Genomic DNA, 15,592 nt, shown 5'->3' on the forward strand with positions numbered 1-15,592 from the left:
GGAATTCAAAGTGTGTAGTATATTATACCGCTGCATGAGGCTATCTGTTCGATCTAAGCATATAAATCACGGCGTAGTGTAAATAATCATCTAAAAATCCCGGCCCCGTCCTTTTCGTGAAAATGGAAAAGAAAACAAAAAAAAGCAAAGCGCGCCTGCCACTTAGAGCAGCAGGTAGAAACCGGCAGCCACCAGACCGGCGACGGCAGAGAGGCGCGAAGCCGAGAGAGCGCCGGCGCCGGCGGTGACGGTGTTGGTGGGCAGGACAACGGGCTTGGTGCTGGTGGCGGGGACGGTGGTGTTGGGGTGGGTGGTCGGGACACCACCAGTGGTGCGGAGCAGGTAGCAGCCGTCCATGAGGACGCACTGCTGGCCCTCGGGGTACTTGTGGGCGGGGTTGCAGCTGTACTCGCCGGCGGCGTTGGTCGAGCCCGGCGCAGGGCAGCTGGTGGTGGTGGGCTTGGGGGCGGCGGTGGAGGACGTGCTGCACATGGGACGTAGCAAGTAGCAGCCGTTGACGAGGACGCACTCCAGACCCTCGGAATACTTTTGGGTGGGGAGGCAGCTGATGTCGCCAACAGCGCTGGTCGAGCCGGGCGCGGGGCAGCTGGTGCCGGTGGGCTCGGAAGCGGCGGCCATCGGGGCAGCGGCGGGACGCGGCGGCCTTGTTGCGAAGGAAGAAGCAGCCGTTGACGAGGATGCATTCCTGGCCCTCGGGGGTACGCGTGGGCCGGGTTGCAGCTGTAGTCGCCGGCAGCGCTCGTTGCGCCAGGGGCAGGGCAGCCGGTGGCGGAGGGCTGAGCAGCCGTGGAAGAGGCGGCCTTGGAGCGAAGGAAGTAGCATCCGTTGACGAGGACGCACTGCTGGCCCTCGGGGTACGCGTGCGCCGGGTTGCAGCTGTAGTCGCCAGCAGCGCTGGTCGAGCCTGGGGCAGGGCAGTTGTTTGTCTGTGCCGAGACGGCGCCGAGGCTGGCCAGGGCAGCGAGGACGGTGAAAGACTTCATGTTGATAGGTAGGTACCTTAGAGGTAGGTAGGTAGGTAGGTAGATAGAGTGAGATGTGGCTGATGCTAGACAGTTGCGTGATGTGAAACGCTTGATGGCTTTTGGTTTTGGAGACTTCACAAACAAACAACAAGGGAAGGGTCGGTACTTATAGGGGTAAACAACAAATCTGTTTAGTGTTTGGAGAGCCGCGTGCGAGGACGGACTCCGCCGAGAAGCTTCAACCTTCTGTCCTGTCTGGGTGCTACATGTTGTATGGGGAATACGAGGTTGACGCCCTAGCTCGAGGGAACCGTGGCAGTAGGGAGATGGCTGGTCTGAACCATTGGACCCGCGGCCGCTGCGCTAAGTGAGTCCTGCCGCCGAATACTACAGAGGGCATTAGGTTGCGCTATGGAATGTTAGCTTGCCCACCCCAGATTGCAACATCCCATATCTTTTGCTGAAGAAAGAATGACGCAAGGCTCCAGCCTGTTTATTAATAGTACTACCACCCAGGGGCATTCTGCCTCCCTTCCCTTTTGCCATGTGGGCAAGACATGTCGCATCGCCAGAGTGAATCAGCGTGGTTGCTGGCCATCTGCACGATGCCACTGCTTTGTCGGCGAGGTATCGACCTCGATGGCGCCGTGTTCACGAGGCACTACGAGGCACTACGACAGGATCGGCGAAAAGCACAGTCGGATGACCTCGACCTCGTCTTGCTGGTGCACCTGGATACGATGTCTGTTCGGATCCACACCCGGCGCATTTCGGTGGTTGAGGTGGGCCGATCGTAGCGATCGCCAGGGCCTCAGTTTTAGTGGGCTTCGGCTTCGGCACAGCGGCAGCCAAGACTGGAAGGCTGGGGGGAAGATCCCACAGACCATTGGTTTTCCCCTGATTCCAAGGGCATTCTTCAACATCATGTTTTTGCCTGTTACGGACCACCTTTTGTCGTGGCCATCCCCACCACATGAACACGCCGGGAATGCGTTATAGGTCCCGCAAGAAATGTCTGCGCGTTCCTTCAGAAGGTTGTCAATGAGCCCAGAAAGAACAGGCTGCCCTTCGTCGCCTCGACCTCTTTGCCTCGGCAACCACCCTGGCCACCCAAGTGTCGTATCCGACATCGTACCTTGTGTACCTCAGGTACCTACTCGCTCGATCCGTTCAGCCTCAGCCCAATCGCCTCGGTCTACATCGGCGTTGCACCCATCAACGTCTTTGTGCAGTGTCTTTGTGCAGTGTCTTTGTACAGCGATCAGCGGTCAATCCACCAAGATGACCCCGCCTGATTCTGCTCCCAAGCCTAACCTCCGTTCACATTGCTATCTCAAAATAGGGCGACAAAGGCTTGGCTTGGGTCCCCCTCGAGACCCCGTTTTCGGATCGCGGCATGGGTACAGATGAACCCCGATTGCGCTGAGCGAACGGCAAATCTCTTCTTGGCGCCGTCAAGAGCATCAACTGCCTGGGGGTACGTCATATGCCACAGCGATAACTTTCGCTATCACCAGTCGACTCCGCCGGCCGGTTGCCGATTTAGCGCTCAACAGATTGCTTGTGTTCGCGCATACACAATGCTCCCCAGATCCACCCGCCCATTGCTCTCTCCTTCTGCACCTTCGTTTCCTTCCCACTCCTACCGCAACGTGGTGCTGCTATAACAACGGGTAACACGTTGCCCCGACAGACTCGGCCAATGCCACATTTCGTGTTTCTTGTGAATGCAGTGCAACTTCTGACTGCCGCCATGTCTGGGACATTGCAGTCCGTTTTTCTGTGGCCAAAGGGTTGGGGGCGCGCTACGAATTCATGAGATGGCTGTGGGAAATGCGAGCCACGTCGGGGACCAGCCTCATGAACCATGGGAGAAAACGTCTCTACGAACGTCTGCTGAGGACCTGCTGGCGTTCGCCAACCTCCTCGGTCCTCAAATGGCTCTGGTGCGGTATTTGTTCATTCCCCTATCGCCCTTTGACATCATATACAGAGCGAGAACAGGCTTTCGTCCACAACAAATCAGGTGATAGTCAGAATGACTGAAGCTCGGCGACGAATGTCTTACGTCTCAAAGGGTAGCACTGCTGGGTGCAACCTGAGTAGGGGAGATGCTCTTCGATCCGATGCCTGATTTTGTGACATGCGGGGCTCGACCTTTGTCCCTCCATCCGAAACTTCGATACAGGCACATCAAGGAGTAGGTCAACGGATGAACGGGTGCGCATGCCATTGAATTGAGTTTGAGCCCATGCAGGAGCCAGGGCAGGCACATGATACCATGCATTGCACCCAGGGGCAGGGTTGTCAAGACAACTAGCGGCCATGCAAGAGGCTCCCCCAGCAAGAATTCAAGGCAGGTAGATGGATCTCGTATTGGTTTTTCCGTGCCACGAGACACGTTGCCAGCCTCGTTGGACCCAAAAGTGTATGGCATGCATGAATAGGGTTCGGACCATTCATAAATCCCCTTTTCCTGATGCTTAGATCCTGCATGTGCGAAGATCGGTGGATGACTTTCTCGAGGCCAGTCGCCCAGATATAATAGGTGGTACCGCTCCGACCACTGACTCGCGCCGAACTTCTTGATCATGTATCATGACACCAAGATGGCTTTGCGGTGAGATTTGTTGCACATGCGGCCTACATATCAGAAGGCATTGCCTGTTGTCAGGATGGCTGTATTTGATTAAAATTCTTCCGGCACATTCATCAACGGCCAACTTCAGCGTGACGGTCGCTCGTAGAACTGGGGATAAAAGCTCGGCACAAGACAACCCTCAACGAACCAACATCACGTCATCAACCCTGTGAGATTCGAGCGATGAGACAGCGGCTTTAGTACTGTCTTCTTGAATAGAGCGCCTCACTATTTCAATCCACATTAGGTAGTACTAACAAGGTCAATTTGAACACTCTCGGGGGAAGCTAGAGACTAGTTATTAGGATGGTTCCAAAACACGCCGGTTCCAAATCTCCAGCATATATCTTTTGACCACTACATCAATCTAGTCTTCTTGAGTCGTAAACAGTAAGAGTGTTGATGTCTTGAAGCGGTACAACAAGATGATTGGAGATCAGCTACACATAGTCTGGCAACCTACCAAAGAAGGTCAGCTCGAAAAGTAACTTCAGATTCGAAGGACTAAAGTTTGTCCCCTTCTACTCACTCAGCATACAAGCGACGTAGTCAAGATTGGCGAAGCCCATGCAGAGCCTCTCCACACAGTCTTCGGCACAATCTGCCTCGCGCTCGGTCATCCTGTCGCCTACAGCGGTCCAACTTAGCTCGTTTTCCCTCCCGGAATCATGTTGTCTTCCGGCGGGGGAGGTAAGCAAAGACTCTGCGGTGGTGGCGACTTACCATTGGCTGGAAGTGCAGTCGCGGCAGCAAGGAAAAGGGAGGTGACGAAGAGCAGCTTCATGTTGAGTTATAAGATTTGGGAAGAGTGGCTTGTGTTGTAGATATTGGACAAGATTAAGGCAAGGAATGGTGTAAACTGTTAGAATGAGTTGTCTGGGAGAGAACAAAAGAGCTTGGAGATCAAGCAGTTTAAATACCTTTTCTCTCCTGGCACGAGTCGGTGTTTGCTCCAAAGAAGGCCTTGGCGATGGAAGATGTTATAGTACGCACTCATCATTAAGAGGGAAGTCAGTCTGCAGCATTAGCTCACCATTGCACCAGCTGCTCGATCAGCGCGGTACGCGGTTCATCCCTGATACTTTGTTCTCGAGATCGACAAATACCTCCACCACTCAAAATTCGTAGTGACAGAGTCCCAGGACACTCATGGCGATCCTTTCCTCGGTATAGTGTATTGTTTCTGTACGCGCATCAAGTTCAGCGAATCGATTGCGTTCAGAGGTCGAATTAATATCGTCCCTGTCTCTTGTTGGACGGCCTTTGGCTATGGAAACCCCGCAGCCAAGGCTTGTGCCCGACTTCTGCACATGTCAGCGTCGCCTGCCATCCTCTTGGCACCTGGGCAGAGACTTTCTGTAGCAAAGATATGCCCTGAGTAGGAAAAGAGCATCTTGCCGCATGTGCATGTTCACCGGCCTGACGCGTCAACTCATGATTCATGCTCAAGTTGCCACACAAGGCAACAATGGCAACAATCTCCATCTCGTAGGTTTGGCAGTATGAGGACTCGGTCTCAGAGAGTAAGTTAATGTTTCTTTTTACGGAGCTCCGCGACACATAAGTACCTTTTTCTTTGGAGAGACATAGACTTGCTGCTTTGCCCATCTGATGCGATGCTGAGTGCTTGAACAAAAATGTGCCCAAAAGGGGATCTCCATGGCTGCGAGCGGAGAGGTCGGGGTTCCCACTGCTTGGTGCCGTAGTGAAAACCCACTCTCTCATTATCTATCATGACTCTTACCTATCTATCTAGGTACCAAGGCGTAGTCAACTGCTATGAGCTTGGCCGGCGACCGCGAATGGTCATCCGAACACGAGGTCAAAACACCTGCCCAGTCCAATATGGGCTGCCTGGTTTGTATGCTGGCCACAGACCTTGGGACAATAAGTCGAGGTAACACCCAAAACATCTATGCCGGAAGCACTACCTCAGCAGCCCCGTCCGACCGCCTCGGAAGTCAAGAGTCAGAAAGTGGTGCCCCTTGCCGTTTTCGTACTGCCACCAAATCCGTCAGCTGTTTATTACGGTGTGTTCGAGGCTTTGCGGTGACCATTGTGGAAGGTCTGTGGCGCAGACACTGCAAGCCACTGCCAGCACAGCGTCTTCCATCAAAGTTAAAGCAGCGATATCATGAGGGGCTCGGCAAAAAGCATCTGCGGGGTTCTTCACCGTTAGCTCGTGGCTAGAGGGTGCTCTCTCCACGTCCTTATTGGTCAAGATTGAGGCACGTGTTTTTTCCCCCAGGAAGTCAAGACCAAAGCCTTCGTTTTTTCTTGTCTTGGCGGGGTCCTTCCCGGCATGCACGAGGAGCCATGTTTGCACAAGGCGCCCGTCTGCTCATGTGGCAGGAGTGACGGACTGCAGCCCACCCATTCTTAGTCAGGGCGCAAGTGTCAGACAAAGTGAGTAGGTACCTGGGCTTGCGGGGGTAGGTACCTACCTTACTCTGAAATCAGTTGGAATATTATGTCAGCAGCTCTTGCATCCCTTCTCACCACGAGAAAAGACATCAATTACGTCCTCTGCATATCCTCATCAATGACCACCAGTTACAGACTCGGCACTGACCTACCACGCCTCAAGTACAGCATAATCGGGCTTGCATCATGGCCACCGAGAAACAACCAGCGAAGTCAAAGGCACCTGTGTCGCTGACGTTCCCTCCCCCATACCAAGGCCAGGGTTCCTACACGGAATCCCCGAGGCCTCAGAGGGATGTACAGTATATTCTTCCCGGTGGAGCCGTTTCCGAAGGTTGTGGATTCGCATACTTGACCGGCTGGCTCCCATGCTGATTCTTCACACAGTTGAGACCATTTCAGTGGACACGTCGGCGATTCCTCAGCCCTTTCTCCAGCCGGCAGTATTGCAGAAGTGGAAGCACGAAAAACGGACAACAACTTGATACAATTTCAAGTACATGCTGCGCTGCATCTCTATCTACCTTAGGTACCTTACCTCTCACGGACAACGCCCAAAATGAGCACCAGTGCAACCCCACTTGCGACCCGATCAAGTCGCGCCCACATACCCGCTTTGACCCGGCCCCAGCTGGGGGAAGCTCTGATCTCGGGCGCCGACGGCGCCGCCAGCCAGCATAGCTACGTGATATAGGATGCGTGAGTATTGATGCCAGAGCGTCTGCCTTGCTTGACTGCCGGTGCGGGGTCGACGGCGATAGTCGAGATGCCACGCCCCGGACTTTCGCGGGGTTAGCGTAACCTGTCCGTGCTACCCAAGGAATTAAGGTACAGGGCCCTTTAAATCAACCTGCAGCTGTTTATTTAGAGCGGAAACAACAACTTCGACGTCTTACATCATACATCACCAGACACGCATCTGGGTGGACCCATCTGTTCTCGCTCAGGCACCGAAAAACCTCTCAATTACAACTTCTCTTGTTCCCCTTCTCTCGCTGGAACCGAAGACGTCGGATCCCCGACCACTATCCAGTCCTTGTCACGACTCAGTTACACCAACTGAAAACCACCATGTCTAACCCTACCTCCGACTCGTCGGCTGCCCTGCCACCGACTTCTTCGGACTCTCCCAACACAGTGCCTTTCTTCCTGAACGGCGCCGAAAAACTCACTTCCAAAACATTTCCCGTCACCTCTCCAGGGACCAACCAATACCTCTATCAATCGGCCTCTGCTCAGACCTCCGATGCTGAGGCCGCCGTTGCTGCTGCAGCCGCGGCCTTGCCCGCCTGGCGCGCACTCAAGCCCGCGAAGCGCGCTGCCATCCTAGTCAAGACTGCCGAGATCATGAACTCCCGCCACGCTGAGCTCGCCGGCTACTTGACGAGCGAGACTGGTGCCATCCCATCCTGGGCCGATTTCAACCTCAAGGTCACAATCAATATACTCATCGCCTCCGCAGCTCGGGTGCACTCGGTAGAGGGCATCATCCCAACGCCGGCCGGCGAAGGTTGTTCCGCCCTCATCGTCAAGGAACCCTTTGGCGTCGTCCTCGCCATCGCCCCATGGAATGCGCCCTATATTCTCGGTGTCCGCGCCATTGCTGGGCCCCTCGTCACCGGCAACACCGTCGTTCTCAAGGGTCCCGAAGTGAGCCCTCGCGTCACCTGGGCCATCGCCTCGTGTTTTCACGAGGCTGGTCTGCCGCACGGCGTTCTCAATACCCTGGCGCACGACCCCAGCGACGCCCCGGCCGTCACCGCCGCGCTCATCGCGCACCGCGACGTCAAGAAAATCAACTTCACCGGCTCTACGGGCGTCGGTCGCATCATTGGTCGCCTCGCCGGCGAACACCTCAAGCCCGTGCTCCTCGAGCTCGGTGGCAAGGCCCCGGCCATCGTCTGGGAAGACGCCGACCTGCAGCTCGCCGCGCAGGAGTGCGCCCACGGCGCCTTCCGCAACGCTGGACAGATTTGCATGAGCACCGAGCGCATCGTTGTCCACAAGGCCGTGAGCGCCGCCTTTGAGTCCGCTCTCCGCGACGCCATAAGCAACATCTTTTTGATCGCCGACGCCCCCGCGCTCATCGCCAGCGCGGCCGTCACCAAGAACAAGAAGCTCGTCCGCGATGCCGTCGCCCAGGGGGCCCGCGTCATCGCCGGCGACCCGAATGCCGACGAGGCCTCGCCGACGCGCATGCGGCCCGTCGTGCTCGGCAGCGTCACGCCCGAGATGGACATCTACCAGACCGAGTCGTTCGGCCCCACCGTGTCCCTCTACGAGGTCGAGACGGAGGAAGAGGCCCTGCGTATTGCCAACGACACCGAGTACGGCCTGACGTCGGCCGTCTTCACCGAGGACCTCCGCAGAGGCCTGCGCTTCGCGAAGAACATTGAGACGGGCGCTGTGCACATCAACAGCATGACTGTGCACGACGAGCCGGCGCTGCCTCATGGTGGCGCCAAGGCGAGCGGGTATGGCAGGTTCAACGCCGGTGCCTTGGAGGAGTGGGTGAGGACCAAGACCATCACGTATCAGGACTGATGGATTGGTCATGGCGAAATGATGCACACATGAGCTACCATCAAGTACGTATAGAATTATGAGAGAAACACTTGCTCGATTCACTTAAACGACGCACAGTCAAAGGCATGGTGATGGTAAAAAAGCAAATTCCGTATTATTCCGTTGTCCCCTTATATCCCATAACGCCGAGGGGGCAGGTCACTCGACGAAGGCTACCCCCCCTTCCCTTTCAACTGATATCTGTTGTGCAGCGGGCCACTTTCCCCCTTGACACAGGAAGCCAATAGTTACTTCTGTTGCGGGCACAAATGTGCCGCGTCTCAAAAACAGGGAACAACACCCCAATCCAATTCCCGTTGATCGTGACCGTCATGACCAATTCATCTCATGCCATCGTGGAGAAGCTCTTTCGTGCCACGGCGTGTTTGGAAGCATGTAACACCCTGACTCCTTGCTTGCTGAAGACCGGCTGGAAACCCAGAACAGTGAATGCCCTAGGGGCTGAGATACCTACATTTGTCGTTTGATTGATCAGGCGGGCGACACCGACGGCAGGTCGCTGTCGAGCACGAGATACTTGGTCGCTTAGCGGATGGTCATCTGCTTGGTCATCTCGGCCTTGGTCGAGGTGCCGGTGGCACCAACCCCAGAGCTGGAGCCGGCCTTCTTCTCGAACACCTTCCAGAACTTGAGACTTTCGTCGGCAGCTAGAGCATTATTGTTAGCAAGGGTTTTCAGGGAACATGAAGCTAGAGTACACGTACCAGCAGTGGCGAGCATCTGGCCATCCGGGCTCAGGCAGCTGTGCAGGACGCGGCTCTCGTGGGCTGGAATCTCCACGTTGCGAACCAGGGTGGGGTAGCTCCAAATGCTGAGAGAGTTGTCGGGGAAGCCGCTCGAGCTGACAATCTCGCGGTAGTTGGGGCTCCAGCGGAGGCTGGTGACCTGCGAGCCAGTGTCGATGCTGTTGACGCGAGCGCCCGAGGTAGAGTTCCAGAAGTGGATGTGGCGATCATACGAACCACCTCCCGTGGCGAGAAGGTTCATGTTCCAGGGGCACCAGGCGAGGGCCTTGACGGCGGCCTTGTGGTTGGTCTTGGTGAACTTGGGAACCGACAGCGAACGGGCGTCCCAGATGGAGACCAGGTTGTCGTTGCCGCCAGTAGCGAGCTGAGCGCCGTCGGAACGCCACTCCAGACCACAGACCTCAGAGGTATGGGAGACGAGCTCGGCAACCTTGTGCTCGGCGATGCGAACATCGTGGTTGTAGACAAGACCGCTACGGGCACCAGTCGAAAGGAGATGCTTGTTCCAGCCCATGACACCGACACGGGTGTCGTGGCCAAACATGCTGCGAACCTTCTGGGCTTCGGCAACGTCCCAGATCTGAACCTCACCAGTTCCAAGGCCGACACCGACATAGGCACCGTCACCGGACCACTTGACACTGCTGACGTAGGTGTCAGCACTGGTCTCGAGAAGGCAGCTTACGCTTCCCTCATCGGCGGACCAGACGTAGACGTTGCGCTCCAGACCAATGGCAACCTGGTTCCCAGAGCTCCAGTCGAGCAGGTTGAGGTAATAATCATCGATCAGACCAGGTGCGTCAAGAACACGTTCAGGAGCAGTGGCCACACGGCGACGGAACTGCGCACTCGTGGCCGTGGCGGCCCTCAGAGGACGGTTGTACTGCTGGCGAAGGTCGATGGGCTTAGACGACTCGGGAGGCGCGGGCTTGAACTGGAGGATACGGGTGTTGAGGTTGACGCCGCAGGCATTGGCAAGGGAGTCCTGATAGGCGACGGTGTTGGGGGAAGGGCGGGCGTAGGTGGTAGGCTCATCATCATCGTTGATGCTGAGGCCCTCAAGGGCAGCCAGGGCCTCGTCGGCAGCAGACGAGAGAGTGGTGGAGCCATCGCCGTTGCTAGACTTTGGACGCTTCTCGGCATGATCAAGCTTGCCACTGCCGACGTTGGAAATGGCGGAGCTCGCACCGCGGTTGGGGATGAAGCGATCGCCGCCGTAGTTGATCGTGGTCTTGCTGGACTTGACCCTCTGGGACTTCTTGGGCTTAGCACTGGAGGGAGTTTTTCCCGAGCCAGTCAAGGTGAAGTCGGACACGCCAAGCTCAAGAGCCTTGCGAGGGGTAGCGACACCGCGGGCGATGTTAGACTTGGGAGAGTCACGGTGAGAGGACTTGGGCTTGGTGGCCGAGCGGGCGAGGTGGGCGGTGAGGTTTCCGCCGTACGTGGACTTGGTGGGCCTGTAGCCGTCCTTGCTCGACTGACGCTCAGGGGTGTAGGGCGAAGAGTTGAGGTTCAGTGGGATTGAAGTGGTCGAGCACTGGCGAGGCGAAGGAGTCAAAGGCATGCGTCCGCCAGCGGTACGGGTAGTGAAGAGCCCCCGATGGGACTTGAGTGGTGTGGTCACGGCGGCTGAGGCCATTTTGGTGTCTGAGAGCTCCAAGAGACTCTAACAAAAGGTTCCTGGATGGGTGCGGGCACCGTTAGTATGATGGTAGTCGATGTTCTCGATGATTCGAGTGATGGCTATGGCTCTGAGCAAAGAACAGTTTCGAAGTCGGAGGGGCAATCAGTTCGAGCGAGGAGAATGCAGCGAAGAAGATCTAGCGGACTTGATGGGTGTTCCTTTCACAGGCTAAGCGTGAGGAGAGCGGGATGAGAGGCTGTTGGAGGGCTTGCGGGTGGAGAGTGTGCATGGTGAGGAGAGAAGAGGTGCGGCATGGTGAGCTCAACCTTGGACGTCTTTTATTTACTTTATGCCCCACTGTCGACCTGGCCGGGCAACGGCTTCCATCCCTGTCACCCCGGTTGCGGTTGCTGCAATGTTCCGGCAGCCAACCCCCGGGGGCCAATTTAGGCCAATCAGAAGCTGATTAATCAATCCCTGTTCCTGCAGTGGCGTCCCTCTGGCTCCCTCCTCTCTTGGCTCTCTCCTGCCTCGCTCCTGCCTCTCTCCTGGCCTGTGCACTACCGATGAGGTCAGTCGCTCCTTCCATTCTGCCTCTTGTTACCGCCTGCCAGCCACTGCTCCCTCCCGATTCAGGCCCACGAGCCGCTAGGCCAGAAGAGGAACAGCAGGTAACGACCGCCGCTGCGCTGCCTGAACGACCGTCTCCTTTGTCTGTCAAGATCGTCCCAAATATTTTTCCAAAGGTTGGCTTCCTCCAGTCCATCATCGACCCTCACGCCGAGACGCTCTTCCGTCTTCTTGACCCTCTGAAATGACCGCTACGACCTGCCGCTAATCGCCGAGGATCCGGATCCGTCAACATCACAACCATGGCGGCGCAGCCTGGCACGCCTGGCGCCAGTACGCCGTCCCTCTTTGGCGGCCCTACACTATCAACTCCCAGCGCCAACACCAACACGCTCAGCCGTGCCTCCTCCTCTCTCCTTCCGTCTTCCAGCGGCCCCGGCCCTTCCGACAGCTCGCCTGGCTCAGATGGCTCTGCCAACAACACCTACATCATGCCCAACTCGCCCATCAAGAACAGGACCGGCCTCGATGGCTACCGTCCCAAGGTCACGAAAACCCTGGGCCAGCGACCGGCATGTCTTGTCAATGCCTCGGTGACCTACTGCGGAAACAACACCATCTATGCCTTTGGAGGATTTGACCAGTACACCGATGAGGTCTACAATCATGTCCTCAAGCTCGACCTCAACAGCCATCAGTGGAGTCTGATCGACAATTATGGTGACATCCCAGGTGTTCGCATGGGTAAGTTACGCTTCGGACCAGAAGCCTCTGCATCAGACTAACCTGTTTGTCACCCAGGACACACTGCCACCATGTACGCTGGCGACAAGCTGCTTGTCTTTGGCGGCGAGAATGAACACCGAACCTACCTGTCCGATCTCATAGTCTTTGATCTCAAGACCGCTCATTGGACAATGCCACAAACGAGCGGACCGAAACCCAAGGGCCGGGCCCGACACGCCGCTGTTCTACACGAAGACAAGTTATTCATTGTCGGAGGTATCACAGGCAACGATAACTACGTGTTAGATGACATCTGCTACCTCGACCTGAAGACTTTCACCTGGTCTAGGTCATGGCGCTTCGTTGGCCGCTTCGACCATTCCGTGTACATATGGAACGACCGCGTGTGGGTGTTTGGTGGTATGGGCGAAGACATGGACAAGACTGGAGACTTGTGGTGGCTAGACCTAAAGGGAAGCCCAGCGTTCGACTCGGCACCCAATGTTGGCATCTACGACCGAAATTTAGGGACCAACCGCGCTGTCGGTTCACCCCGACCCCCTTACAGCTTGACACAAACCCCAGCGGTTGGAACTTCTGGCTATGCCGCCAATTCTCGGACGCAACAAGTCAACCCGCCCTCTTTCCAGATGAAGACGTACGCTCCGCCTGCACCTGGTACCATCTCATCGCTCAAGTTTGTAGGCGGGCCCAGCATACCACCGCAAGGTTCCGGTATACACTTCCACGTATACTCGTCAGGCACGCTGCTCGATTTTGTCACGCCAGCAGTCACAACCACATCTAAGGAATGTTCCTTGTCAGCCCTGGACCTTCAGACACTCCGATGGCAAAAGCTTGCCGAGGGCAGGGAGATATTCAAATCCGGCTATCGCTGGCACTATTGCACCATGAACGAAGACGGAACCAAGGCGTGGCTCCTCGGCTGTCCGACAGATCCACCGGCCAACGACCTGGGCCCCAATGGATTTGAGGAATACTTGAGCGACATCATGGAGATTGATCTTCGCAAATATGGGTTCCTCGGAAACCACCTCGCATCAGAGCCAGTGACGCAATCTCGGCCGACTCGTGCGATCGACCAGCCATCACGAGGCCTAGGCGCAGATCTCGCATCGCTGTTCGACCAGCCTCCTGAGTCGGGTAGCGGCGCGGACTTTGTTATTACGGCCCTGGCTGGAGGTTGGCCCTGGGATGAAGAGAGCATGCCACGGAGCGGCGAAGATACTCCCGACCAAAACTGGCTTGCTCCGGGCACTCATACATCACAACCCATACACGTGCACAAACTCATCCTGCAGGCACGATGGCCTCATTTTGCCCGATTGTACAATTCTCAGATGGCTGAGTTCCACACAAAAAAGATGCACATTCCTGAGCCTTATTCGGTCGTCAGAGCATTTCTCTACTATCTTTACACAGACAGCATCCACGGCACGTCTGTGCAGGGCAGTGAGGCCACAACGGAACTCGCCGACGTCGCTGGCCTTCTCGTCATGTCCAACATCTATGGCCTCCCGCGCCTGAGGCTCCTCTGTGTGAATCGACTGTTGAAGGAGCTCGATGTCGATCACGCCTGTATCATATGGCACTCGGCCGGGCTTGCTAACGAGGAGTGGCTGAGGAAGCGGGCTGCGCAGTTCTGTCTCTTACACTGGGGCCGCATTGTGCGGACTGAAGGGATTTCTCCGTTTACCCCGGACAGCCCTTGTAGAATTGTCTCAAGAGATCGACATGGAGGGCCGGGTCGTTGGAGGTGAGGAGCTAGAGTACGTTGGCAGCCTGAACGGTTCCCCGATACGGTGACAGCGTCGGCAGGAAGCAGAGTTTCAGCAGCCAGACGACGCAGATGTTGGAAGACGATCCCGATGACGAAGAGATGAGCTGAATCGGCTGGCGGTAGGGGGCCGGATGGCACCCACGTCAGTACGACATGACTTGCATGCAGGATACATGGTTATGATTTTACGCTTGGTCGACTGATGACTGGCGACTTTGCTTGGAAAGAACAGGTGACGACGCTTGAGCGTGGGGGTGGGAGACGTGTGATCGGTTGCAACAACAACACATGGAGGATACGAATCCCAGCGATGGCCAGGGACATGACATCGATCACTTCCCATACTGGAGTCCGTCGTCCTGCAACAACCCTGCCATCTCTGCCCTTACCCAATGACGGCGTTGATGGATCATCCTTTTTCATTTGTTTCGGTCTCTTACATACGATGGTGCATCGCAAGGCGTTTGGTTCACGTCTCCACTGGCGCACCATTGACTATCTCTAGCTTTCCTCCAATACATTTGATTGCATCGCTTGATGCTATCTCTATCTGATATTTCTCGATCCTCGATGCTCATCATCGGCTATCATGCCAATTACAGAAGGTTCTTCTCCCCTCCAACCCCTCCAACCCCGTTCTCCCCGCCATCCCTGCCCCAGCCCAGAAACGCTGATGATCATCACATCATGTCCATGGAGGACTTACGTCGATCTCCTGTAAGACCGGCGGGCTGTGTGGACACCCCCCACCGGTCCCCGGCCACCCTCACCCGGCCGCCCGCCGCGAGTCGGGGCCACCAGGTTACTCCAACACGCGACTCAGAACTAGACATAGCGCAAGAAGCAATTCCTCCCCCTCCTCCAAGTTCCTGATTCCGCTTAGCACAAAAGCATGTATGCGTACCATGTACATGGTACTTTGCTGGCACGAGCGGAAACAACGTAGCAGTGGCTTGCACAGCTGCGTAGCACCAGGCTCGTAGTCTCGAAACTCTAGACTAGGGTACCTCATCCGCTTTCCGGGCGTGCCAGTAGATGGACTGCCAACCACACGTAGACACACAAAGGGCGCCTTTTTTTTTGACCCTTCCATCTCCTAAGTCCCCGGTTCCCTGCTCCCTCCTTTATCAGCTAACAGTCCGTTGGTATCTTCACCACCATCATCATCGTATCGCTGTACTATGTTCCATCGGCTACTCGCAGAGGAGCACGGCCCTTCCACCCCCAGGACCCATTCTGTCCTCCGACTTGCTGGCCCTACGCGCGAGTCAAGGTTGCGTTCACCGGCCAGAAGACGGTACAGATTCGTTTGATCCCAGTCCCACCCCCCCTGCCGGCCGGCCGCCTTGTCCCACGTCTCTCGAGCTGTTATTTACCCCGAACGCGAGGATGACCCCGCCTTCACCCCTGCAGGAGGCATGACGGTACACCAAGATCAAGACCCAATCCTTGAGATGGCCCCAACGACGATCATACAAGGTACCGTTG

At 56.3% G+C, this 15,592-nt stretch overlaps 5 protein-coding genes across 5 annotated transcripts; 2 read left to right on the plus strand and 3 right to left on the minus strand.

The window, feature by feature from the left end:
• Positions 1-162: 162 nt before the first annotated feature.
• VDAG_06087 (uncharacterized protein) lies at positions 163-1,083 on the minus strand (the record flags this gene model as incomplete). Its single annotated transcript, XM_009659101.1, has 1 exon — positions 163-1,083. The coding sequence occupies exon 1, from the start codon at positions 637-639 to the stop codon at positions 163-165; it is 477 nt and encodes a 158-aa protein (XP_009657396.1). The 5' UTR covers positions 640-1,083.
• A 2,550-nt stretch (positions 1,084-3,633) lies between these two features.
• VDAG_06088 (uncharacterized protein) lies at positions 3,634-4,411 on the minus strand (the record flags this gene model as incomplete). The annotated part of the gene is made up of 3 exons (XM_009659102.1): positions 3,634-4,086; positions 4,157-4,255; positions 4,351-4,411. 3 exons carry the CDS (start codon positions 4,409-4,411, stop codon positions 4,064-4,066), a joined length of 183 nt encoding a protein of 60 aa, XP_009657397.1. The 3' UTR covers positions 3,634-4,063.
• A 2,663-nt stretch (positions 4,412-7,074) lies between these two features.
• Positions 7,075-8,595, plus strand: VDAG_06089 (salicylaldehyde dehydrogenase; the record flags this gene model as incomplete). Its single annotated transcript, XM_009659103.1, has 1 exon — positions 7,075-8,595. The coding sequence occupies exon 1, from the start codon at positions 7,123-7,125 to the stop codon at positions 8,593-8,595; it is 1,473 nt and encodes a 490-aa protein (XP_009657398.1). The 5' UTR covers positions 7,075-7,122.
• A 567-nt stretch (positions 8,596-9,162) lies between these two features.
• On the minus strand, positions 9,163-11,022 carry VDAG_06090 (WD repeat-containing protein slp1; the record flags this gene model as incomplete). The annotated part of the gene is made up of 2 exons (XM_009659104.1): positions 9,163-9,284; positions 9,342-11,022. The coding sequence occupies 2 exons, from the start codon at positions 11,020-11,022 to the stop codon at positions 9,163-9,165; spliced, it is 1,803 nt and encodes a 600-aa protein (XP_009657399.1).
• Positions 11,023-11,879: 857 nt separating this feature from the next.
• Positions 11,880-14,212, plus strand: VDAG_06091 (kelch repeat protein; the record flags this gene model as incomplete). The annotated part of the gene is made up of 3 exons (XM_009659105.1): positions 11,880-12,321; positions 12,379-14,080; positions 14,134-14,212. The coding sequence occupies 3 exons, from the start codon at positions 11,880-11,882 to the stop codon at positions 14,210-14,212; spliced, it is 2,223 nt and encodes a 740-aa protein (XP_009657400.1).
• Positions 14,213-15,592: the final 1,380 nt, after the last annotated feature.

This window comes from Verticillium dahliae, genomic scaffold, assembly GCF_000150675.1.
Source record: "Verticillium dahliae VdLs.17 supercont1.13 genomic scaffold, whole genome shotgun sequence".
NCBI classification, from domain to species: Eukaryota; Fungi; Ascomycota; class Sordariomycetes; order Glomerellales; family Plectosphaerellaceae; genus Verticillium; species Verticillium dahliae.